Source organism: Corapipo altera, unplaced genomic scaffold, assembly GCF_003945725.1.
Source record: "Corapipo altera isolate COAL_440 unplaced genomic scaffold, ASM394572v1 268, whole genome shotgun sequence".
NCBI lineage: Eukaryota > Metazoa > Chordata > Aves > Passeriformes > Pipridae > Corapipo > Corapipo altera.
Window position 1 is genome coordinate 2,975,350 of NW_020884901.1, and position 25,016 is coordinate 3,000,365.

General features: G+C 48.9%; 1 protein-coding gene and 1 long non-coding RNA gene across 2 annotated transcripts in view; both read right to left on the minus strand.

Moving 5' to 3' along the window:
• Positions 1–391: 391 nt before the first annotated feature.
• On the minus strand, positions 392–9,862 carry LOC113950421. The gene is made up of 3 exons (XR_003528734.1): positions 9,730–9,862; positions 8,961–9,089; positions 392–1,500 (listed from the first exon to the last, which is right to left on the minus strand). It is a non-coding gene; the product is annotated as an uncharacterized LOC113950421 (long non-coding RNA).
• A 331-nt stretch (positions 9,863–10,193) lies between these two features.
• Positions 10,194–25,016, minus strand: part of OLFM1 (olfactomedin 1) — a 31,808-nt gene continuing 16,985 nt past the window's right edge. The window contains exons 3-6 of the mRNA XM_027650265.1: positions 23,486–23,641; positions 20,868–21,087; positions 15,118–15,224; positions 10,194–12,003 (exon numbers count right to left, since the gene is read on the minus strand). Coding sequence (XP_027506066.1) covers positions 11,329–12,003; positions 15,118–15,224; positions 20,868–21,087; positions 23,486–23,641 — 1,158 coding nt within the window. The 3' untranslated portion in view covers positions 10,194–11,328. The remainder of the gene's footprint in view (positions 12,004–15,117; positions 15,225–20,867; positions 21,088–23,485; positions 23,642–25,016) is intronic.

The window sequence follows — 25,016 nt, forward strand, 5'->3', positions numbered from 1 at the left end:
AGCTGGGCATGTTACCTGTGCCACCCTAAGGATCTGGACAAGATGCAACCTGGGGACATTTGGGTCCTGAGAGGTGTTGGTCTGCATCAAGCCGTGGGTTGATGTCCCAGCTCCCCCAAGCAGGACTCCAAGGCTGGTCCATCACCCAGTGGAGAAGCTGGTGCATGGGCAGAGTCCCACACGTGCCAGTGCAGCTGCTGCAAAGAGGCCCTGACTTGTATGTTGATTTTTGCTGATTTTTTTTCCAGCAGCAGAACTGGTCCCTTGCTGTTTTACACACTGAACCCACTCGGTCATGCTCAAAGTGATGCAAGACTGAACCACAAAGTTTTACACATTTCCCCAGTGTCTGGCTTCATTTTTCATCAATGTTTTCATACAACGTTGCCAGCATCACATTATAAAGGAAACGCATGGCTCTGTCAGCCAGATGCCTTTCCAGCATTCCAGCGCTTTCATTTGCAACCAGCAGTTCCTCCTGGCTCGGGAAAAGTGCTTCCTATCCCATTCCAAGGGCAGAGTGTGGCACAAGAAGCAGGTGCTGATGCCCAGGGTACAGTGGAGGACTCCGTGATTCCTCCAGGCTTTTCTTTGCTTTCACTTGGGCAGGATTTTTTTCTCTGATGGCAGATGGGAGTGGGTTGCAGCATTATCTGATTGCTACCTATTTCTGGCACTTTCACAATATTCTGTTCCACCAGGGCAAGAAGCCATTTGTAGGGGGTTGGATGTGTGAGTGGGAAGTTGTTATGAGTTTCTTTTCTTCAGCCCAGTAATTGATTATGCAAGAGAAGGTGGATTGTCCAACCTGCAGCTTTTGGCTGGAGGTCTGTCCTGCAGAGCTGGATCTGCTGGAGGGGCACAGAGAGCTGTGCCATCCCCCAGCAGTGTCTGGTGGGACAGGGTGGAGGTTACAAACCACCCTGCTCCCTTTGGGCCTGTGATCTGCTCCCATCTCCTTTTCAAGCCCAGCTTGGTGCTCCTCCAAAGCAGTTGGATTTAGGGCTTGGATAAAGTCTCTTGCATCTGTATTTTCAGTGAGAAATGGTGATTTAGCAAGGAAAAGCTTGGCTAGCCTTGCACTGCACATGTTGCCTCCCCTTACAAACCAGCCTTCCTCAAGCTAACAACCCCATTATGGAGTCAAACAGCTCCCTGGGGTAAAAGCTCCTAAAATAATAAAAGAACAGTCCAAGCTCCAGCACAGGAATGAATTCAATAGGAATGAGGCTTCCCAGTCCTTTGCAGTGCCAGGCTCGCAGCCAGGACACCTCGTGAATGGGTGTCAGAGCAAACTTCTTCCTCTACCTGGGGTTGCTGGTGTTATTGCTTCCATGGCAGGGACAATATGATTTATTGAAGCTTTTTTTTATTTCCCAGTGGTTCACCCCGTGCCATATGTGTGGGGAAGATAAACTGTCTCATTACTGCCCTGATCTCTAATCATGTCACATTTTCAGCTGCTCTGCGGTGACGGTGACACGTTGGTGTTTTGGCCTCCTGTGATGCAAAGATAAAAACAAGAAGAGGGAAAAGAGGAAGGAATAGAAATGCAATGTGATGCTGACTGTAAAATCACATTGGCCTGGATTTCCCCTGAGAGCAGCACGTACATATGTGACTCTGCTCGGCTCTGTGGTGTCACTGGAGGCAACGTGATGGCAGCGTGTGATATCTGCATGCATGTAGGAAATTTGGGGGTTCCCAAGAGGCAGGTGCACCCTCCCAGCTCTACCTGTGAGGGGCTGCATGCCCAGAGTGAAGGGACGTGGATTACCCACAGCAGAGACCTTTGTTGCTCAGAGCATCCACCCCAGGAGGTCCTGAGCAGGGGCAACACAAGCTTGTAAAGGCTCCAAGAATCTTGTTTCAGTTTGTAGCAGAAAAATGGGATATTTTTATCCTTCCACATAACAAGATAACACAGAAAAAAAGCAGAGAAAACCCCTCTGAAACCACCTGTCCACCTTGAAGGTGGTGTAAGAAGGGTGCTCACAGAGAGGTTAAAGGGCCTCTTTGCTACCTGCCTAAAATATGACATGTGATATGTAGGGCAAAAGCTTCACAGGAAACTCCTGGGGGGTTTTATGCTATGGTTAAGCAAAGGAATAATATGACCAGATGCTCTGAAAGAGGCTGCTGGATTCATCAGTGAACAACAGAGACACCTGAATGATTAAACATGTTAGAAAGTGAAAGAAACAGAGATTAATTTCAGCACTTAATTAGAATACCTCTAATCTTCCCCTTCATGACTATTTTCCTTCTCTTCCCTTCCCTAGTTTGTCCACATGTGGTTCCAGGGAGCATCCTTCAGGGAAGAGGGAGGTGTGAGATATGCCAATGTTTATTTTAACAGCTCCTTTTTTTAGGGCTCTACTGTGAACAGGCTCCTCCTGTTGAATGGGCTTGTTGCTATGGGATAAAGTGATCCAAGTTCCCTGGTTTTGTACTTTTTTTCCCCTCCACTTACTTGCAGTTCCTGTTCTTCCCTGAGGGACATCACTGGGTGTGTTCCCAAGCCATTGATGGCCCACCCCCCGGGATGTGCCTCCATTCTCTTCATCAGCATTTTGGGGAAATAATGGGCCACCACCCGTTTTATGCCCTCACGGAGTTTGAGCTGCAAATGGCCAGGCTGGGTGGAGCTTGGAGCAACCTGTTGGCCCTGCCCACACCAGGGGGATTGGAATGAGAGGGTCTTTAACCTCCCTTCCAACCCAAACCACTCTGTGATTCCATGAAACCAAAACCAGCCCAAACCACTCCAACCCCCAGCACTTTCTACAGCGTTCGAGGTGAGTGTTCGACCTGCCAGAGTACCTGAGATGTTCACTTACCAGGTGGCAATGACAACATTAACACTGTATTTAATATTTAAAATACAAAAATGTAGCAGAGAGCAACGCTGTGGACTATCAGGTCTGGCAGCCTGTTTTCCAGCAGCATGTTCTCAGCCGAGCATTTCAGCTCCTAACACAGTCCATTAGATACCATCACCCCCAGGACAAATTTCTTCCTGACCCTTAGCTGACAAGCCTCATGAGCCCTGGTGCGTGAGGGCTGATTGCCCTTCCGCAGGTTTTTAGCCCATCTGCTTTAACTGCACAGGCTATTTTTACGCCGAAGGCTGGAACACTTTACAGCTCTTTATCCCGGCTTTGTGCGTGCCCCAGGCAGGGGCTGCTGGCCCTGGCTCCCAGCCGGGACCGGGCAGCACCGAGCTCATCAAGCACCGAGCTCATCACCGCTGTAACGAGCCGGAGTGTGAACATCTGGCGGTGGCAGAGCAGCGTCGATTCGCTCACATTATGGTAACGATGGCTGGTAATTAAACGTCTGACAGTTTTTCCTGTGCAAAACACCGCTTGATTGAGTTTTTGAAAGCGAGTGTTATGGCTGAAAGCTGGGCACAGAGCCCTGCTCCTTTGCAGCAGTTCACCCTCCTCTGCCATTGCAGTGGCGAGGGCTGCGCTCCAAACCCCTGCACCTGAGCATCCATGCAAACCTGTGTCCTTAACATGTCCATGACTTGGATATGCTCGGCAGGAATGCAGGATCTCCTCCTGCACAATGCCCTGCAATTCCTGAGGCTGATTTCCTGACCAGGGATCCTAAAATGTGCAGAGGAGAGCCAGCACCCAGCCCTGTGTCCAGCAAGAAGACAGGCACACACCTGGCCTGGTATCATCATCTCCATCATCGCTGTATCAGAGGATCACATCCCTGTTTGCCTCCATTCACTGTAAATCCCAAATACCTCTGGACACTGCTGTATCCATGAGATGTGCTGACTCTTCCAGATGTTTCAGGGGAAATGACAGAACTGATAGGAAAGGTGGGAGTCTGGAAGCACTTCTCTGCTGCTGGCTGAAGGCTGCCAGCTCTCAAGTGCTGTTTGCAAGAGGAAATCTTGCTGGAGAGCACAAATATTTGTGCTCAAAGGCAGTGGGCCTAACCTAACACCTTTTCTTCAGGCAAACTCCTCCTGGATTGCAGGACTCACCCAAATCTCATCTCCCAAAGTGCTGGCTGAGCCCCAGCTCCCAGCACCACCCCTTGTGCCTCTCACCGTGGCAGATCCTTTCATCCTTCCACAATGTTTGCTCCCAGTTGATCCCACACTATTCCTTGCTCATCCTGCTAGTCATAGAAAGCCAAACCAAGTGCACAGTTCCACCACTGTATTTTCCCTGGATGTTGCTCCTGCAGTGGAGCACAGTTGACTCTCTGCTGCTCACGCCCAGGATCGCTGGCAAATTCCTACTCAGCTGCTAATTTAAAATCCCAGCACAGCTATTGAGCCTCCTCCTTGTGGCTTCACACTGCAGAATTGCAATAAAACTTTAATTGAATGCCTTCTTCAAAAGGGGACCTCCCTGAGTTAATGCCAGCCCCCCCTGAGTGACCCTTTGCAGCCTCAGTATGTCTATTTTATTACAGCATGCCATGGCCAATTTGATGGGAAAGGGAGACTGTTCAGGCCATGCAGAGGAAGTGCTTTAACATTCATTCAAAGTGACAGTGCCCTGGTGCAATATGACTGGTAAATGCTAAATTACCACAGATGGCAGATTTATGTTTCCTCTCCCCAAGGTCCCTTGCCTGTGGTGCTGGGGGCTCACTGTGAGCGTTTGAGGAAGGACCCACGTTGCTGATCTGCCTGAAGACACCTCCTTTTTCAGTAGCTGGCTGCTCAGAAAGTGCCAAAACGGGCCAAATGAAAAAATTATCCTGAAAAGTAATGATGTCTTTAAAAGCCAGAGCAAAAAGCCAGCAGGAGGGTGGGAAGGAGCTCAGTCCTTGTCTGTTGAGAGGGAGCTGATCCACTGCAAAGCAGCCCCAGAACTGGGAGGATGCTGAGGACCAGGAGGGAAGCAGCAGACTATGGCTAAACCTATGGCCCTGAGCCCCTGCTGGGGTCCCAGCCAGTGGTCTGGGATGCTGATCCCTGTTCCAGACCTGATTCTGAGGGACATTTCTCCCTTCTCTCAGAGGACACCAGAGCCACGGACCCACCAGCACCCAGAGTGACCACGGCTGCCAGCACAGCCAATTCCTTATGTAATCCCTCCCTTGCATTCCTCTTCTCATTCTTTTTTTGGTTTTATTTGACAGATTTGCTTAAAAACCAGCGTGGGAATACAAATGACATGTTCAATAGATATCAGCTCATGGCTTTACAACGTCCCAAAGAACATAAGTACTGTATCATCACAAGTCCTCGGCACAGGCTGAGAACAAAGTCCCAGCTCAGGTCGTGTCAGAGCTGTTTGTCATTGCTTTCACAGATCTGCCACACACCAAAGCCACTTCCCTTGGTGGTACATGTCCTCCTGTGATGGTTACACAACAGACTCCTAACAGCCATGAACTTACTCTTCCTGGACTGGGACTGTTTTACAGGAGGAAGAAGCCGTTGGGGGTTTGTTAAAGCTCTGAGGGCTGTTCTGCTTCAGACAACTGCATCCCTCCTTTATGCTCCTTGGATGCAGTGTGAAGGTGACCATTCTTTCCAAATGGCTTGGGAACTATGTTTAAGAGGTTTTAAACAAATCATTTAATCCCTCTCCAGGTCAGCAGAGACGTTGCTGCTCCCCTTGCTTCACGTTGGCTCTGCAGATTTTAGGAAGAGCTCATCCCTGTGCTTGTCAAGAGGCCTCCCACCTCCCCATTTTTTTTGGCCACCACAGTAGATCAGACCACAGATTCACCTGAGGAACCCAGGGGAAGCCTGTGCAATTCCATGCTTCATAGGAGACCCATTTTTTTTCTGTGTTCATATCTGGTAGCTGCACTCCTCCAGCTCACAGCTTGTGTGATACTGTGAATATAATCCATGCCCATCTGGCTTTTATTTATTCATGATGGTCCTGATCCTGCAATGTGCTGAAACGGAGGGTCTTGGTACCTGTCAGCTGGCAGGAGCATATCCAGGGTAAATTAATATAAAGAGGGATGTGTACATTTGTTTTTACAGTGCTATAAAAGTGGAGCTACTAGGAAATCAGCCTTTAATTGCCCTCTTAATGATTCTAACTCCTCTGCACTCGTTCAGAGCCATCTCTATTGTATCAGGTACAAAAAGAGCAGCTTCATTGACATGGTTTATGGCTTTATTAAACCCAAGGATTTTATATTAATAACCATCAGCTCCTCGGTTATATTTCCCCAGTGAAGGAAATGTGTGTATTGGTGGAGGTCCAAGGCAATTTGTAAACACAAAGTATTAAAAGGCTCAACAATTCTAAAAAGTTTTAATTGGAAACTCAACAAATTGCTTCGGAAGTTCTTAATGCTTCAATATGGAGCTCTCCGATAATGAGGAGCTAATTAAGGGGCCAGGATTCAGTTTTTTATGATAACTGTCTCCATATGGGCTCAGCACTCAGTGCTTGCAGAACTAATGAAGGTCAGAGAAGTAAGAGCAAAGGAAGAAAGGAAAATTTTTAGCTCTCGGTGCTGTGATGATGCTAAGCAACAGCCAGTATTTCTGCCTGAGTTTGAGGCCAGGTGCTGAGTGAGCTTCATTTAATTCATGGGACAGTCTGTGTAAGTGCTCTTGAAGTTCAGAGCTGCATTTCACAGCCCAAAGCTGCATTTCACAGCCCACTGCTGCTCCTGTGGGCCTCCCCACCGGTGGGGGAAGGATGAGCTCCAGTTTCCACGGGTCAGGCTCTACCCTGCACACAGAACCAGTTACACCTGTGGATAAGCATGGCCTGGAGAATGGCAGAAGTATCTCAGTGATGAGGTGCAGGGAGCTGTGCTGGCTGTGTCTGAGCTGGGCATACAAACATCTGTGCTGCATTCATGTCCTACCCTGCCCAAAAGCTATCCAGGCATCCCCTGGGATGGGCGTGAGGGCTCCAGGGAAGGGAGTTGTATCAGAGCCAAGGGTAGAAAAGGTGAACTGCAAGAATGAGAGCAAATCCCATCAGGTACTCCTGTTATCCCAAGGCAGGTGTGAACCAGCTGGAGAGCATTGGTCCATCTGAGTCACAGGAAGAAGGACAGGAAAAATTAAATCATAGAATGGTTTGGATTGGAAGGGACCTTAAGGATCATCCAGTTCCACCCCCTTCCACACCTTCCACTATCCCAGGTTGCTCCAAGCTCTGTCCAAACTGGCCTTGGACACTTCCAGGGATGAGGCAGCCACAGCTTCTCTGGGCAACCTGTGCCAGGGCCTCCCCACCCTCACAGGGAAGAATTTCTTCCTAATATTTAATCTAAATCGCCACTATTTCAGTTTAAATCCATTCCCCATTGTCCTGTCCCTCCATGTCCTTGTAAGAAGTCCCTCTCAATCAAATCTGTCTCAGCCATGGAGCTGGGACTGGCACAGCTGGTGGGGCTGGGAGCAGGACCTGTGTTCTGCACCAGACCCTCACAAATCCCGAGTACAGTGCTTTCAAATTAATGCCTTGTGAAATATTAACAACACCTAAACACACACACAGAAGTATGGTCAGATGTTTCTCTGAAGTAGCTCGCTGACTCCCAGAACTAAATTTGGACCAACAAGCCTCGTGCATCAAATAATTAAGTCATAGGCTATAGAAAGCAATCCTCTGGGACGTACTTGCCTTTGAGTGGCTCATCCACTTCCAAAGTAATACATACCATTAAGTATATGACCATATGGCATCCATTTATAGAATATTGCACTACAGGCAAATAGGACAAAGGTACACCCCTTAAAGCACTTTTCTCATCTCATTAACTTTGGGTACATGTAACAGAGAAGCTGCTCTGTCTTTGTTGTGTTCAAGGACATTTTGTGCTGTGGAGTCTTGTCTTAAATGAATTGCACTAGGAAAATTAGAATCTAAATGTAGCTGTGCCCTAAAGCAAACAGCATTATTTTGCCTTTCTGTAATTCGATTTATTTTTGCCGATCAATGTTTTGAAGCAAATGTGTTCTTTTGTCCTCAAATCTGGCCTAATGACCAAGCTGACTTTGGGTAATTCGTGTGTGTGTGTGTGTGTGTGTGTGTGTGTGTGTGTGTGTGTGTGTCAGTGTGCCTGATTCAGCTTGTCTGCCTTGTGCTGTGGTGGTCTACCTAAAACATCTCCCCCAAGCTGGACAGATTGGCTGGGACAAACTCTGTGAACACATGCAGAGGTCTTAGAGAAGAACTGTCTGGTGTTCAGGGTCATGTAGCACATCTCCCAAGACAGAGGACACTGAGCCCAGCTGCTGGGGCAATAATCTACACCAAAAAGCAATTCAGTGCGTGGTCCAGCCAGGATTCACATCCATGGCAAGGCTGTGTGTGGGAATCACCCTGAAGCTCTTGAGGAGCTGGGTAGGAGCTGGCTCAGCCAAACCCAGCCCTGGTGTCAGCATCAGCTTCCAGCCCATTGATTGCAGCATTGCTGGATCCAGCTCTAAACCTTACAAAAAAACCTGTGCTGCCCTTCAATGAGTTTGCTCTGAAGAAATACATTAAGTAAATAGAAATTACTGCAGGTGTCTTCCTGCTTTTTGGCATAACAGATTTCTCTTGCCTACCAAAGATCAGTATTCCTGCCAATTACACCATGGGGCTCCAGTCCCCTTTTTTAGCTTCCTGGGGAGAAAACCACAGCTAAATATCGAAGTTCTCCACAAACCTGGCTGGAAATACAGTGTGTAGCAGGGAAACGAGTCCTCAGAGAGCTGTCCCCATTCTGCATTCAGCCAGCACTTCAGTGAGAGCAGCAGTGCTGACACAGGGCAGCAGCTCAGCCCTGTGTAACTGCCTCAGACATCTACGTGTGGAGGATTGCTCCTTGCTTGTGGTTTAATCCAGCTCTGAGAAACCACATTACACCACTCTTTTTTTTTTTTTTTTTTTTTCCTTTCCCTCCTCCTGTTGAAGAGCCCAGCAGGGAACTGCTGCAAAGGCCAAGAGGTTGAAATGAGTATGTGCAGTTTGCAGCAAACACCAATTGCTTATATTCAATTTCCTGACCTTGGTGATCCGGGCTCCTTCCAGGGGCCCTCGTGCATCCGTCTGCTGAGTCTGAAGGCTGAGCCTCATCAGGCCACGTGGCTGAAAAATCATGTTCTCTGGTGGTGCTAAACATGGTCACTTGATGCTCTGTGTGGGAAGGAGACAATGAGGGTCTGATGATGCACCAGAGAGCCCTTTGCAGCTTGCACTGGTACCGGTTACCCCAGATGCCAGCGAGATCCAGCTCAGGGGGCTCCCTGGGTGGGCAGTGAGAGGGAGGAAAAGTCCTGTCCCTTCACCTGGAGCTGGCTGTGGCGTGGGAATTGCTAAACAGTGCTCTCCTTGGGGTGGAGGGGAGGGATAAGACCCCACATCTCACCCCAGAGGGAGGTGGGACCCCACATCTCACCCCAGACAGTGGCAGCAGAAAGAAGCTGCTGGTGGTGCTGGGTTCCTGGTAAAACGAGCCCTGCCTTGGGGACAACATACTGTGGAAGGGTGTAAGGGAAGAACAGGGAAGTGCAGGAGTCATCAAAGGTGTTTGGGAGGGACATATTAACACACAGTGTCTTAAGCTTCAAAGTATCAAGAAATGTAGGATAGTTCAGCTGGGAAAGTGCCTCGGATGGTTTCAGGGTGTGTGCTGCTGCACTGCTGCATCCTGCAGGGCTGCGAGGGCCCTGCTTTGGCCAAACCAGGGGGAAGGATTGTGTTGGGTGCTCACACCCCTGCAGTGACAGTCACTCATTTTAAGTGCTGGCTACATTAAATGGAAGGACATTTTTACCTGCACGAGCCCGTGGTGAGTTCAGGATGGGGGGCATTCCAGGCATCCAAGAAGGGAAATGATCCAGTTGCCCTCAGCGGTCCAAGGCACTGTGTCTCCAGCTCCAGTGAAGGTAACAGGTGACATGATTTCCTCCTGTTGAGGCACCAACACCAAACACTGTCAGTCCTGGGGGGGGTGGACCTCTGTCCACAGCACCAACAGCAATGCAGCTGCAGGAGCAGAGCAGGATTTTAGCTCCTTGAGGCAATGTCTGCTCCAGATGCAAACAAAAAGGGAATCTCTAAAGCAGAGAGCCACACCCTCCATTCTCCCAGCCCCTCCAGCTCCCAGCAGCAGTAATACTCCCTGGAAGGAAATTCAGGATGGCTGTTCAACATTTACCCAAAATACCCCACAATAATTCCTGTTATCCCTCCCTTGCACTCGCTCACTCATACAGAGAAGACAATAAACAAAGCAGGGAAGTCTCCTAATATTTTTATTGTTCCTTAGATAACTGTGGATAGTACAAAGTTTTCCTCTTAAAAAAAAATTAATTACCTTCACACTTCCATAAACAAAGCTTCCCATGGGAATCTGCTGCCACAGAATTTCCACAGAAGCAATTTCCAACCACCATAATGCTATGTAGATAGTATAACAGTAAGAGAATATTCTCGTAATTATCAACATGAAATTGGTTATCTGTGTATAAGGGTGAACACTGATCTTTTTTTTTTTCTTTTTAGAAACAAAAACCATCATTTATTAATCCAAACTACATCATTGCATTTACAACATTCATTGCATAAACTGGACATACAAAGTTTTGCCACCTCTGGTAAATAACAGACATACATTATACAATATATTTGCTGAATACATAAGTTCAAACAATATGGGTACAACAACTTGTTCATAATACATACTTAAACCATCGTGTTTAATAGTTACTAAGACACAGATCCATGAGCTACTTCGGGTCTCAGCACAGTTAATCTAAGTGACAAGAACACAGTTGAGAGAGACAGTAGCTGCAATGGAAGGCGAAGAAAACTAACCTGTGATAGGTCTTGTTGAGACAGCGAGAGCTCCTCACGGGTCAGCTTTTTCTGCTTAAAAATACAAATCACACATCCATCACAGCTGACCGTGACGCCGGGGGAATGTCCATGCAACCCACACACAGAAGAGAGCGAGTCTCCCAAGGATAAACTTCCAACAGTCATTGCCTTACTGCTTTTGTATGTACTATATGTTTGCTATCAGAACAGAAACAAAACAAAACCCCAAACTTAAGTGGTTCTTTAAGTGCAGTTCCAGCTGCAAGTACATGGTGACTCGTTAGTCTATAACACAGAGCCAGACTTCTAGAAATGTAGAGGTAATGCTGATCTGTCAGGTTTATGCTGAATTATCCTCCATGACGTTGGTCTTAATTTTGGCAGCTGTTTATATATTTACTTATTTAAAGTGTGTTTCCTTATTAGCATTTTTTTTTTTAAATTAAGTTTCTCCCTTTTTTTTTTCTTTTTTTAATCCTTTTCACGTTTATTTTATTTATTTAATTTATGTTTTTTTTCTTTTCTAAACCGGTCTCTAAACAAGGGGGCGGGACTACAACTCATCGGAGCGGATGACGTGGAAGAGGGTGACGTTGTAAAGTATCTGGTGCCCGTTGTTCCAGGCGTAGAGAGCCCGATCCTTGGGGTTGTAGTCCAACATGGAAATGTGGGAGTACTTGTTCTGGAAGGGGATGTCGATGTACTCGTAGGTGGAGGCGTTGGTCTGGTAGGCGTAGTGCACCTTGGTGCCCCCCGAGTAGCCGTTGGTGACGTAGAGGGTGCCGCAGATGATGAAGGCCTCCCCGGCGCTGCGCTTCGGGTAGCTGGTGTTCCAGGTCTGCAGGCTCTGCAGGGTGTTGGGGTCCAGCTTGCTGATGACGATGTTCCCCGCGTTCTGGTTGGTGGCATAGACGGCCCACAGCCCGTTCTCGTCCACCATGAGGTCAATGTCTGAGTGGCCGCCCCAGGCGTAGTGGTACATGTTGTTGTAGCCGGCATAATCCAGGCTGCGGGTCTTGAGAATGGTCTCTGTTTTCAAGTCAAACCTGATAATTATGTGGCTTTGGTATTTGTTGAAGTAAATAGAGCCGTTGTAGACCACTTGACCGGTGCCCGACCACGGGTGAGGGAGGCGGTGGGAGGTAAAGTTGTCAGTGTTCATGAAATCTGCCATGGATTTGTACTCGCGCACGAAGCGGTTGTTGTGGTAGCTGTCCATGTACCAGACCTGGGCGAGCAACAGAAACACAGGGGGGTTAGAAAACAGCAGAGACCCGCTGAGACCTTCGCACATCGCCCTAAAAACCGGGCTGTGGGAGAAACCCAGAAATCATGGAATCATCACAGAATGGTTTGAGTTGGAGGGGACCTTAAAACTCAGCCCCTGTGACACCTGCCACTAGACCAGGTTGCTCCAAACCCTGTCCAACCTGGCCTTGAATCCAATGATGTCTCCAACACCTACCCAGAAATAACCCCAATTTCTGAAACTCTAAATCAGCCAAGAAATCAGCTGAATAGCAAAGCTTTCTCGGGGGGGGGGGTAACCTGGTATCTCCCCAGGAGCCCGAGAGCTTAAGTGCACCCCTGGGAATGCTGCGTGATTGGCACCATCCTTCCAGAGGGCAATTAACATCTTTTCCCTGGCTAAACCCAGCATTTTATGTTGATGCTGCTTTTGCTTCCCGTAAGCCCCGTCGTGGTAGCACTCAGTAAATTATCCCAGCTGCTGTGCCTAACTCCATTAATTTGGCATGCAGGAGAGAGGGATGCAATCACTCATTGTCAAGGAAATTCAGGCAAAGTCCATATTGGCTTAAAAATCATACACTTCTGCATCAAAAGCTTAAACCAAGGCTGCTAAAATGTAAGAGAGAGAGAGAGAGACATCTAAATCTTGCTATTGGTAGATTGGGGCGAGATTTTAGATCATCATTTAAGTGCCAGTTCACTGGGGACACTGTCTAGACTCCTAAAAAAAAAAAAAGCTTTTGTTATATGAAACCAATTCCGAGGCAAATGACCAAGCTGTGCAGTTAATATCCAGAAGAAATATCCAGCCAGTGATGACATTATGGATGCAGTTACTGCCTAAAAATAAGAGAGCTGCTTTCTGTAAAAACTGTCTAGGAAGGAGAAAAGGTAAATTTAGGAAGGAGAAAAGGTAAATTTAGCAAGAGGGAAGCCTTTAAGCCTGCAGATTTGGGTGATGTAGTGCAAATTTCTTTTGCAGAATCTGACAGTTATCTCTGCAGTGTGACTGTCTCCAGGGTCCCTGAGAAGAACAAACCAACATTTGGCTGCTGCCTTTGAAAGGCCAAGTGGGGTCTCCAAAAACTTTGTAGGGAACTTCAGCCCTCCAGCATTACCTCCCTGGAAACATTGCAGAGGTGGGGAATGAACATGTGGCAAATGCCTCTGGTCCTCACACGTTGGTGGGCTCAAGGGATGCCTGCAAAAGCACCAGAGAACACCCACACACGTCCCTGAGCCCATGGCACAGAGGTGTCTGCAGCCTGGGAAAGCTGGCAGAGAAATGCCTTCAACTAAACCAGCTTGGGAAATTATAGGGGAAAAAAAAACAAAGCCAAGACTAAATTGTCTCTCTGCTGCTCCCGTTTCATTATCTGTTATTAAAACTTCAATACACCAGCGTGTTGTGCTCGGCTTCTAGAGAGAAGCCCAGCAGAACCCCATGTCACCACGCTGGGGCTGCAAGGTGGCAGAACCCCAGAGCATTCCATGCTTTGGAGAGGCGGAGGTGGATGGATGAAGATCATCTCATCACACCAGCTGGCTTTGAGCAACCTCCTCCTGCCAATGCACATCAACCCCAGCACTCAGCATCCACCTGCTGCCTCGTGCCAGGCTGCTCCTGTGGGACTCACAGTTTGCCCCAGTTGTGTTCCATGGTTTTGAGACTTGAATGAACGGCCACGTGAGCCACCAAACACCTCCTGGGGCTTGGGGATGGAGGATGGGAATGATAAACTGCCCATCTTTCCCCATCTCTACTTTCCCACTCTGCTGAGCAGCCAATAAAATTCACTTAATGGTGTGTTCCTAATAAAATTCCCAGTAGGTTTATGTATTAGACACATAGAGATGCTGGTGAAGCTTCAGCTACAGTTTACAGTCTATTTGCATGACAAAAATACACGGCAGAAAAAGGCATGGGTGAAAAAATATTAAAAAGAGTGGTTTGAGACAAAACTCTCTGAGGACATGGAGGATCTTTAGCATTTGAACAACCAGCTTCAGCTGTAAATGATGTCAGTGCCAGGGGACACAGCAAACACAGCCCAAAGGGGACAATTCTGTCCCCTCTCTCGAGCAAAACAACATGTGATGTGGTAAAGCCTTCCCATCTCACCTCCAGTCAGGGTTTTACTGGGGATATAGGGGAAGTTTTGCTTAATAACTGTAAAATATGGAGGTGTTGAATTGGGCAACCAGTGCTAACCATTTGGCTGCTGGAGGAAAAGAGCCCAACAAATCAAGTCACCTTCAAAGAAGCCACCCAGGGGTGGCTTCTCCAGAGCATCCCTTGTCCTCTCTTAGCTACAGAGCTCCCAAAATAGCTGCCCCAATACAGTCCTTGCTGGAGCCTTTATCCTTTGATGAAGGATGGTGCATGCAGGAGGGAATTACATGCAGCCAAGCTCTGTGCCTTTTGTTTTGTTTTGCTGCCTGCAAATCCTCAGCAAACACTCGAGATATTTTCCATTCCATCAGTCATGGGAAGCCTGGATTGATTTTCAGCCAGTTATTGGCCTCCTACCTCCTTGGGATCAAAATTGAATGGTCTGAATGGAAAAAAAAAAGACCAAAACAAAGCAAAACAAATCTCTCTCTCTGGCTGCAGTCAGTTAATTCCTCACAACAATGAAAGTGGAGGATGGAGGACAAATGCAGTCAGATGACATTATCAGAGGCTCTGGCAGGAGAAGAGCAGCAGGGACCAGGACCACAGGTCCCTGTGCTCAGCCTCAGCCCCCTCCTGGCTGCCAAACACGGAGGAGAAACCCAATACTTGATTATTTCCCCCCTGTTGTGGAGGGGCACAGACCTTGTGGTGACGCTTTTAAGACCATGACTGCTCACACTGCAAGGAGTTCCACCTGCCCAGGGGAGGGAGCACTGCGTGGGGCTGCTCACCCCTCCTCATCCTCCCTCCCTGCGGGATGCTCAGCCCCTCCCGCTGCAGAGGAGGCCAGCAGAGCCCTGTGAGATGAATTAGGACCTTCCCCAGGTTTCACAGGGCACTCTGGGTGTCTGTGACGAGTTTTCAGTGCCCTCAGTTGTGTCGGTGGGAACAGAGGCGAAGCTGTCGCAGTCTTACCTTGTTCTCTCCCTCGGGAGCGAGAGGATCCGTCATCCACGATCCGAACCGGGACCCCGAGGTTTTAATTGTGATCGGGTCACTTATTCCTGTCAGCTTCCCACAAGCTGGAAAAGAGTGGAAGGAGGCTGGTGAGCACCACATCAGCCCCGAGGCCCCGGCGAGGGGCACCTGAGCTGGCCACCACCCACAGCTCTGCCCACTGCTCTGCCCCGCTGATGGCAGCTCCGGGGTTAGTTAATTAGAGGGAATTAAGTCAAGAACAAGTGCTGAATGCTTTTGGCTGTTTCATGCCTCTTAATAACGTTTGTCCTTATCACACTGTCCCCAGGAAAATCAGCTTTGCTGAACCAGCCTGGCTGCGAATGTCACAGAATAGGGAATGAGGGGAGTGAGCCAGGATCCAGCAGCCAGGTGGAGGAATTAGCTGAATAGCTGCTCATTTCTGCTCTAATACAGTGGCTGCAGCCAAGATAAAAACACAGACATGTCTATTCCAGCCCTGATGGAAACATGCATTTGTTACAGGTTATGCAGAGGAGGAAAAAAAGAAGTTGGGAAATGATGCACAATATAAATCTCGTCCCTGCAAAGACCATTTACCAGCATCTACCAGCCACCTTCTCTGATCCCTGTCGTGTCGGCACACTTAGGAGACACTAATGAATTCACCAGCCTCCTCCCAGCCAGCTCCAGGAGAGGAACCAAAGGCAGCAGGATGAAGGCGGGAGGTGGGGTGTCCCAGGGATCCCTCAGGAGCTGCCCCGGGAATTCTGCCCAGACTCAGCATCACCACAACAGGGATGAGTGCCCGCTCAGTGCTGTGAGCCAGGTTTGGAGCACACTCAGGTCCCCCACACCTATCAAATTCAGTGCATCTTCGAGCCCAGCGCAGTGCCTTGCTGGGTTTTCAAGCCTTAAACATGAGGAGAAGCAGCAGCACCTCTCCTCCTGCTTGCCATACCAGCTGCCCACGGCAGTTCTTTTCCCATCCGTGGTTCTGTCCCCAGCACTGAACCCAGGAGCCCTCCAGGGATGCCCATGGATAGATGCCTCCTACGGAACGCTGCAGCCTCGGCACAGCCACACTGAGTTCCTTTCTCCAGCAATATCCCCAAGTTTCAGCAAAGCTGCCACTCTAGTCTCCTGCATCACCAACATTTTAACATGTGTGCAGTGAGGAATGACAGGTGAAGAGACAGAGATGCCTCGGGAGGGGCTGGTGTTGGATACTCTGTTGCTACGGGAGCACTCATTTAAAACCTGGCCACACTCAGTGCAGAGCTGGTCCTGCAGCAGCATCCCTGGAGCAAGCCAAGCTCAGGTCAGTGGCACCAAGGGGGACAGGCACCCCCTGAAGTTCAGAAAGCGTTTCCTGACTTCTCCTTTTTGACGTGGAAGCCTCTGTCAGGTTGGGAAGGGGAAGGTGGCGGTGCAGGGGTGGAGCAGCTGCTCTGGGTGCTGGGTTTGAGGACCCAGCAGAGCTGCAGCTGCACTGCAGTACCTGCTCAGCGGGGCACCCAGGGCTGGGGCTGCAGGTGGGAGCCCCTGCAGGTGCTGCTGAAACACAGGCAGAGCTCTGCCAGCTCAGGACAAGGTCATTCTGCTCAAAATTACCAAGTAAAATCATAGAATAGTTTGTTATAAGGGACCATTAAAGGTTATTTAGACCAACCCCCTGCAATGAGCTGGGATGTCTTCAACTAGATCAGGTTGCTCAGAGCCCTGTCCAACCCGACCTTCATAGAATCATAGATTCCAGACCTTGAATGTTTCCAGAACACACACTCTGCAATCTCTAGCTGCCTCCCTCCTTAGCCTGTTCTCACCAGCACCTTTCCATCCTGATCACAGCCACAGGACACATCCTCCTCCCTCAGCTCTGAGCTGTGCCCAAAGGGGTCACCTTATCCTGGGGCACCAAATAGATGAAGATATTCTTGATATGCACCAGCATGACATGACCAAGGGGACTATCAATCTTCCCACAGCCTTCAGACCCCAGCAGACAGAGAAAGATCCCACCAAAAAGCAGAGAGCTTTCCTGGCTTCCCTGAGACACTACAGACAGGAATTTGCCCTCCTGCCTACCTGATGCACTCAAAACCCCTCAGCTCAGGGGGAGGGCAAAGCGTTGGCAAAAGGATGCAATGGGTTAAAATAAGACATTTTAATGTCTTGCAAATTCCCCTTGCAGAGATCCAGCCTTCCTCTAATCACAGATCTGCTCAGCGCTGCCTGCCATTATCACAACCCTACACTGCTGTCACTTTATCTCTTCCTTCCATTTCCCTGGAGAGAAGTGTTGTATAAAAGCTCATTGATTAAAAAAAAAATAGTTAAAAAAATAAAGCAGCAGCAGCTGATAAGGGTAAACTAGTGTTGTTTGCAACATCTCCTACACCTATAGCTGGAGGCACATTCTCAACAGCTCTTTTACAATGCAAGAGGGTTGTTCTTACACAGGGCAAGGTGTTCTCTCTCCTGATGTAAATCTATCCCAGGCACTCAGATACTGGGGGGAAGTTTCTTTAGGGTCCCTACTTAGCCATGTCCCTGCAGCTTTCCTGGGCTTACCACTCAGGGATGGACAACTACAGCCTCTGACCCTCACCCACCCATCCATCCCTGCTGAGATCCACACCACACTGAATATCATCAGCAATTTTCCTCCCATGGGTGCTGAGCCTTTAGCAGCAAAGCCACCCTCCTGTTGGGATGGCAGGATCATGGGATGCTGGGCACATTTCAGGTCACTCAGGGACAAATGTGCAACAGAAAAGCATGTCCTGGTGCTTGTCCAGGAGTCCAGGACACAGGGGAGGTCTGTGAGCAGCAGCTTTTGGGGCATCACAGAGGAGTTGTTTTCACTCCTCTTTCCCCAGTGCTATTCAGGTCCCTCTCCCTGAAAAACAGCACAAATGAGCCTCTCCCCAAGTGTCCCTCCAGGCTGACCAGCCTCTGTCCTGCCCTCCTGCAGCCCCTCAGAGCAGCCATGGAACACAACCCCCCCCAGCCCCTTCCTCAAACTGCATGAGGAATTTTCCAGCAAGAGAAGACACGCTTTCCTCCTGCCAGCTAAAACAAGCTCTACCATCCTCCCAGGATGCCAACACCTCCGCTCCATATTTCTCCTCAGATCCAGCCCACAAGTGATGTTTAGCAGCTCAGGAGCAATTTATCCACCAACGCAGCACCAGCTCCTTCTGGACTCCAGGGTTCTGCTTGGACTGCTGCTGCCAGTCAGGATCCTTCCCTGCTGGGGCTTCCCAGGAAGCCAAGGTCTCATCCCCCCATCCCAGTCCCAGCCCTCCACAGCAGGGATGGCATTGTGGCAGCTGGGGGATGCCCTGTTTTCACTTCTGTTGCCTGGCTGGGAGCACCCCATCCCAAAAACATCAGGGACAGGCTGGCAGGGCTCTATCCCCATCCCTGCACCAGGATTTTTTTCCAAGACTTGGGGAAAGCTTAGGCTGGCAGGCAAACATGAGCCTGAGTTCAATTCCCCCTTGAGCCAAGGAGTGACAACCTCTCCACTCCTCCAAGGCTCCTCTTAGGAACATTAATGGAAACGTTAAAATCCCTGTATAAATAGTGATCTTTGAGAGTGTAAACAGAAACACAGATTGAACCTGCCATTATTGATTTTTTTTTTTCCCTTCACACACATGCCAGGGTCAGGAAGTGTTTTCACTATTGATCCATCAATAATGCTTAGGAAGCCCAAAATGCAAAACAGGACCTTGTCTAAGGAAAATGCTGCTGCACTGTGGAGCATCAGTGCTTCCCGGGAGAGTTGAACTGGATGGGAATATGGCACATCCTTCCCCTTCCCTTGCCCTGTGCTTATTGCAGCAGTTCCCTGACCCTGTTTGGGGCACCCTGAGCTGCCAGTAGGTGAACATGCTCCAGGTGAGCAGCATTTCTGGCAACTCTAAGCTCAAACGTGCTCCTTGAAACATCAGTGAACCCCTCAGAGCAGACAACCTGCTGCAAACCTGCGGAAATCCTCAGCAATCAGGGCCTCATTGTGTGGCAGCAAAGTGTAAGATTGTTATTTGAATTTAACTCAATTAACTACCATTTTCGCTGGTTTACACGCCGAAGACATAAACAACATTGGAAATTCAATCCATGCTGTTTGCTGTTAAGTGACCAAATAAATCACCCTCCTGGGTGAGCAGCAAATCCTCCTGGATTTGTCTCACCTTTGTGAGCCACAGCATCCATCTCTGCAAGCACCCGGGAGTGCTGTAACATCCCAGGGCAGAGGAGCTGCCCTGACCCTATGGTCACAGAGAGAGCAAGAGGAGGGAGAAGGGACACAGCAAAAAAGCCCAAATAAAGACTCAAAAAGATTTAAAAAAAACCAAACCAAAACAAAAGTTTCTGGACAAAGTTGCCTGCTATGGTGTGACTTTCCCCCACTCCCAAACCAAACCTGGGTGCACCAGCACTCGTTAATAAATGAGAAATCAGGCTCTGCCCTCTCGCTTGGCCAGGGGGGTTGTGCCTGCCCCAGGGGTACCTCAGTGCCTTACTCTCTGCACACTCATAGTTCAAACATTCTGAGCATCCAGGCTTAGGTGGGAATTCACTTTCCTCTCTGAGATTTCAAGTCAGGTGGAGCGTGTAAGGGATCAACATGATATCAGAGGGCAGGATGGAAATGCGGAGGGAAACAGAGGGTCAGCGGCTGCTTACAGACCTGTGGAGGCATCTAGAAACAAGCAAAAGCAATCCCACCACCAGAGCCAAGAGAGAAACAAAGCATTACCTTGCCAAGGATATAAAGTGCTCAGAAGAGATCTGATCTTCCATGAAGTTACCTGAGTGTAATTTCGTATGTGCTACCAAAATAGACTGCAGAGCAGTTAATGTGTTTAGATTATCTAAACTGCGTAACAAGAAAGTCAATAATGTAAGGAGAAATTAAATCAAGTCAGAGCTGGCCCAACAAATGGTGGGGAGAGTTCTTGCAGCTGCAGAAGGCAGTGCCCTCCTTCCCCCTCTGTTTGGGGTCGGACGCTGGGTTTGGCGACAGCTGAGCCTCCCCACGACAGACCCACGGGCCTCAGTCAATTAGTACTCTCTGAATGAGATTAGAGATGAATCTCTGGTGGTTTAGCACCAGCCTGATGGAAAGGGATCCCTGCTCCCTCGGGGAACAGGAGAGACAGGGAGATTTATATCCTGCCCAGCGGCACAGTCCGGACCACACCACGACCCCGCCCCAGCTCCACCATGCTCTTCTCCGGGGGATGGGGGGCCTTGCAAGATGCAAAAGGGAAAAGGGGCAACCAGGGAGACCGAGTCACAGAGCCCCCACACCCCTCCCTCCACGCACACAGACCTTTGCTGGGGGCCAGCTGCACTTAGCAAAAAGGTCGGACGCGGATGCACGAGCAAAACACGGGTGCATGTGTTTGCTTTGCATAAGCCGGATCCGCCCCGGCCGCTTATGCAAACGCCGCCCCCGGCGCCACATGCCCACTCACGGGCCCGATCCTGAAGCACTTACACCACGAGCAACATTGCTCATGCGAGTAATCCTCGGCAGGACTACTCCCAAGACGAATGTTACTGATAGCATAGCTCTTTACAGGATCCAACCTGGCTGTGCCAGCTCATCCCTTCCGGCCGGGCACGGCACAAGATGGCCAGAGTGGCATCTCTGCCTCCGGACGGGATGAGAGGTTTTTAACATCGATGGTGTTTAGCCAGTGCCACCATGTTGTTTCTGAGCCTACCTAATTTTTGCATGCATGCACGAAGCCTTTCTTCAAGATTTGACACTCTGTTCTGAAGCTCTTCGTAGTCATAGGCGCCAATCTCCTCCTGGAGTTCGTTTAGAACTGACGTCAGATTCTGGACCTCCTCTTTAAACTGCAATACCAATTTGGCATCGGCTTTGTACTCTTCCAACACTGGTATCAAAGGCCTAAGTTCCTCCATTTTCGCTTTTATTGCCTGCAAGGTTAAAATAAGCTCGGTTCAGTGCTATGCGTGCAAAAATCTGCAACACTCTGCCTTGACCTGGTTGCTTCCTACGTGAGCGCAATGTTCATATCCCACAATTATTAGCATTAAAATTAGTTTAATTATTATTTTGGTCCAAATGATGTCTTGGAAAGAACATATTAAACAGGCTGCAGAACACCAAAATATTTGGGAAAGGCCTTTATTTGTCATTTTTAGAATGCAACATCTTAGGGTTACATGCTTCAGATCACATACACAAAGAGTTGGTTTTTTTTTTTTTCTTTCCAAAAAATAAAAGAAAATAATATATATATATGCATTGACAAGGGTTTCAAACTATTCATGAAATGCATCTACAATTGCATGCAAAGGAAGATCTTGGTTGTGTGGTTCAAGGTTCCTTAGTGAGATATGGTGCTAATTTGGAAAATAATCAAAAAAATCAATGCATGGTGCAAAATGCTCTGTGGCCCTCTTTTCATGGTTACATGGGAGTGAACTGCTTCTTCAGTCACTGCAGCATTGAAAAAACTTGCTTTTAAGTTAGCCCTGTAAGCAAGAAAATGAAATACTGTTGAGGATCTAGCTCACTAACCTGCCTTATATAGATAGCCATTCATAGACAAATACTCTTACGGAACTAAAGAGAGAAAAAAAAAAACAACACAAGAGCTCCAAACCACTCACATTTTAATGCTGGCATTAGCAGAAACAAAATGCTGTGGCTGTTCTTTAAAATGGTGCTTTGGCAGCAAATTAGACAAAAATTCCTTACTGTTTTTAGGCACAGACCATAAAAATCAAAGTCGTTATCAAATGCAATTCGCAGAAATGAATTTTTTTTTCCTTTTTTTTTTTCTTTTTTTTTAAAATTAAATGAGGGCCTTGTTTAAAGGCTCGGTATGCAGCATTTTGTTGAAGATGCTTTGCTCCAGCAGCTAATGAGTAGACATAAATATGCATGCACCTATCCGTTAATGAAGCATGTTAGTACACACAGAATACCTGGTGCTGCTTAAACTACTGCACAGTGGCCAAGTTCACAGCGCCCAGGGCTGTGACATCTGCCTGTCTGCTGAAGCAGCTCAGGGCTGAACAGCATCAGAAATTGGTCCTCAGCCTCATTCCTTTCCTTCCCATCCATCCCCTCCTATTTAAGTCAGGAGGTTTTCCCTCCTGTGCTTTGTACATGGGGAATATATCGATTTTATTTACTTGCACTCCCCTGTGCAAGCTCCCTGGCAGACGATGGGGGGAATTAAACTCATCAGAATGGAGGGGAAAAATAATAATAATAAATTAAACAAATAAATAAAAAAGAAAGTCATGCTCAAATCAGAAAGATGGTTCTTACATCCAGACTGCAGAGCTAAATTTAGGGCCCTGCAGTAACTGGAGATGGGGAGCGGAGGAGGTGGAGTTGGTGAAAAGTTTTAAGAACCTTCTTCCCAGCTTTTTATGACATAATCTTGGTATTTAAGTATTTAACATTAAAAATTCTGGTGTAAAATACCAGCCAGCTGGGCAGCTGCCTGAAAATGAGGGTGAGAATCAGCTGGGTGGCTGATCAGGAACATCCCCAAATTTCACTAGAAATCTTCTCGTTTTTAAAGCTATTAACCCAAAGCATTACTAAAATTTCAGACTCTTTTTGGCAATTTAATTTGTTCTCAACCGAGTTCTTGAGGGTTTGGCCACTGCTCTCAGTGCCAGCTGCATTCCAAAGGCTGGCAGCTTCACCCCTCGTTTGTGTGGCACCAGGACACAACACACAGAGTCCATCAGAAGGTGCTGGCTCTGCTGCCAACACCATTCCTTCAAAATTGGACAAGATCCTGGAGATGTGCAGTTTGCCAGCCTGAGGAGAGCTGTAATAATTGTACTTTTGGGGTTTTTTTGGGGGAGGGAGGTGATGTTTGAGTGATTAATGCATTGCTACAGCCACCCCAAGGGGGGATGCGGTTCGGTGACAGCCCATTGCAGTTTGCCACGCGCTGCAGAAATAGAAATGGAGCCCTAGTTCCTGGCTTTTCCCAAGAAATGGATCATGGGTGTGGCATGGGGAAAGGCTGCCTGGCCATGGAGGGGAACCTACCTCTCCCAGACCTCAGCTGCCCCAGGGCCTCCCTGCAGACCCCCCTTATGGAGCCATCCTACGCTGCCCTACTGGGGCACCGAGGTGGTTTGTGGCTGTGGGAACATGGAGACTTATGCTTTTACCCTCCAGAAAAATGTACTGAGGATGTGATGCCACAGCCTGGAGCAGGCTTTGGATAGGGGGGAGCCCATGGATGGTTCCCCTGATGGGAACCAGGGCCACAGTCCCATGCACACCCCGAGAATTCCCTGGCCACAGCTCCTTTAGGAGTTTGGAAAGCAGACATACCTTAAACTGCCTTGCCAGGTGCTGCTTGTGGCTTTCTTCCACTTGCTTAAATTTTGTTTCCAGTCCCCTCATCTGGTTTTCCATCTTCTCCACGTACTGTAGGTCTCTCTGGGTCCGCCTGTCCAACACCTCTATCGACTGGGACATGTTTTGCACCTGTCAAACAAGAAGGGACTCATTAAGAAGGTGCTTCCAGCACCAAGGCAGCCCCTCTTTTGCATCCCAACACTGACCTTTTCCACACAGTCAGCAGAGCTAAAGGGCAATCAGCCCATGCATTATTTACTAGTTAATCAACAGCATCTCATAGATTATGACCCCGTGCTCTAAACCAGACTAAATGTGTTTCCTAAATGTTTTTCCTGCTGCAGAGAATAATTTAACGATCTCACATGCAAAAAAGGGTTGTAGTCGAGGCTAAAACATGTCACTCGTGGCTGCCTCTTTGAGAAGCTGGAGTGGCACCTGCTGTTGCACAAGGAGAGCTCTTAGTTGAGCAGAGGCCCACCTGGGTACGAGAAAAGCCTCTGCTCAGGTGCACATTTCCATTTCCTCGTGCGCGTGAGCGACGCTGATTTGCCTAAATGCAAACTTTACTCCCAGCTCGTAAAACTTCATTATCCAAAACAGCCCAACTGTTTACACGGCATCTGCCACAACAAACCCAGCTGCGGGCGAGGGCATCCTGGAGCTGGGAAGTACGGTGGGAGCTCCCACTCCCCACCGGTTCCTGCCCACCGGGGTGGTGGTGCCGCGCCGGCAGCTCTGGGAGCCGAGCGGTGCCGCAGCCCCGCAGCTCCCCGTGCAGAGCCCATCTGGCCTCGCCCAAGGAACGAGGCAAAGAAGGTTGGCTGGGCTCATCGTGAGAAAAAGAGCTGAAGGTGTAAGGAGGGGAAGGAAACGCCAGCTAGGCTGACCTGATTTTGAAGGTTGGCTGCCATCTGATTTATTAAGATATTCCCTCCTCTCCTTTCTCAGGCTTGGGAGAGGGGGAACGAAGCTCTGACGTGGGCAGGCACCAAAGCACCTATTTAGCATGAGGCGATGAGAGATATTTAAGGTCCTTACATCGGGGATGGATGTGTTTGTACCCCAGCTGCTACATTACGGGGCTCCTGCCACCGCCACGTCACCCACAGCAGCGCCGCCGTGGCACCGCGGGGATGACGTCCGTGGCTAAAATGAATCAGGCCCCCGAGCGTGCTGCTGCGTCAGGGCCGTCCTGGCTCAAGTCTCCTCGGCTGTGGGCGTCTCAGCAAAACCCAAATGTGAGCCAGCGCCGTCGCCGCGGATCCGCTCCCAGACACTTCCACTGCCACATCCGCTCCCGTCGCCGTCCTCGCCAGAGCCGAGCGCCGACAGGGCCGGGATGGGGAAGGAATGGTGCAAGTGCAATATCTCCTGGGGCCAATCGCACTGGGCTGTTGGTGACTTACCTCAAGTGACAGGGCGAGGGCACGGCAGGACACCCGCGCGCAGCCAGGGCTGGGAGACTCCTCGCTGAAACCAGCCCGGGTCAAATGCCAACTGT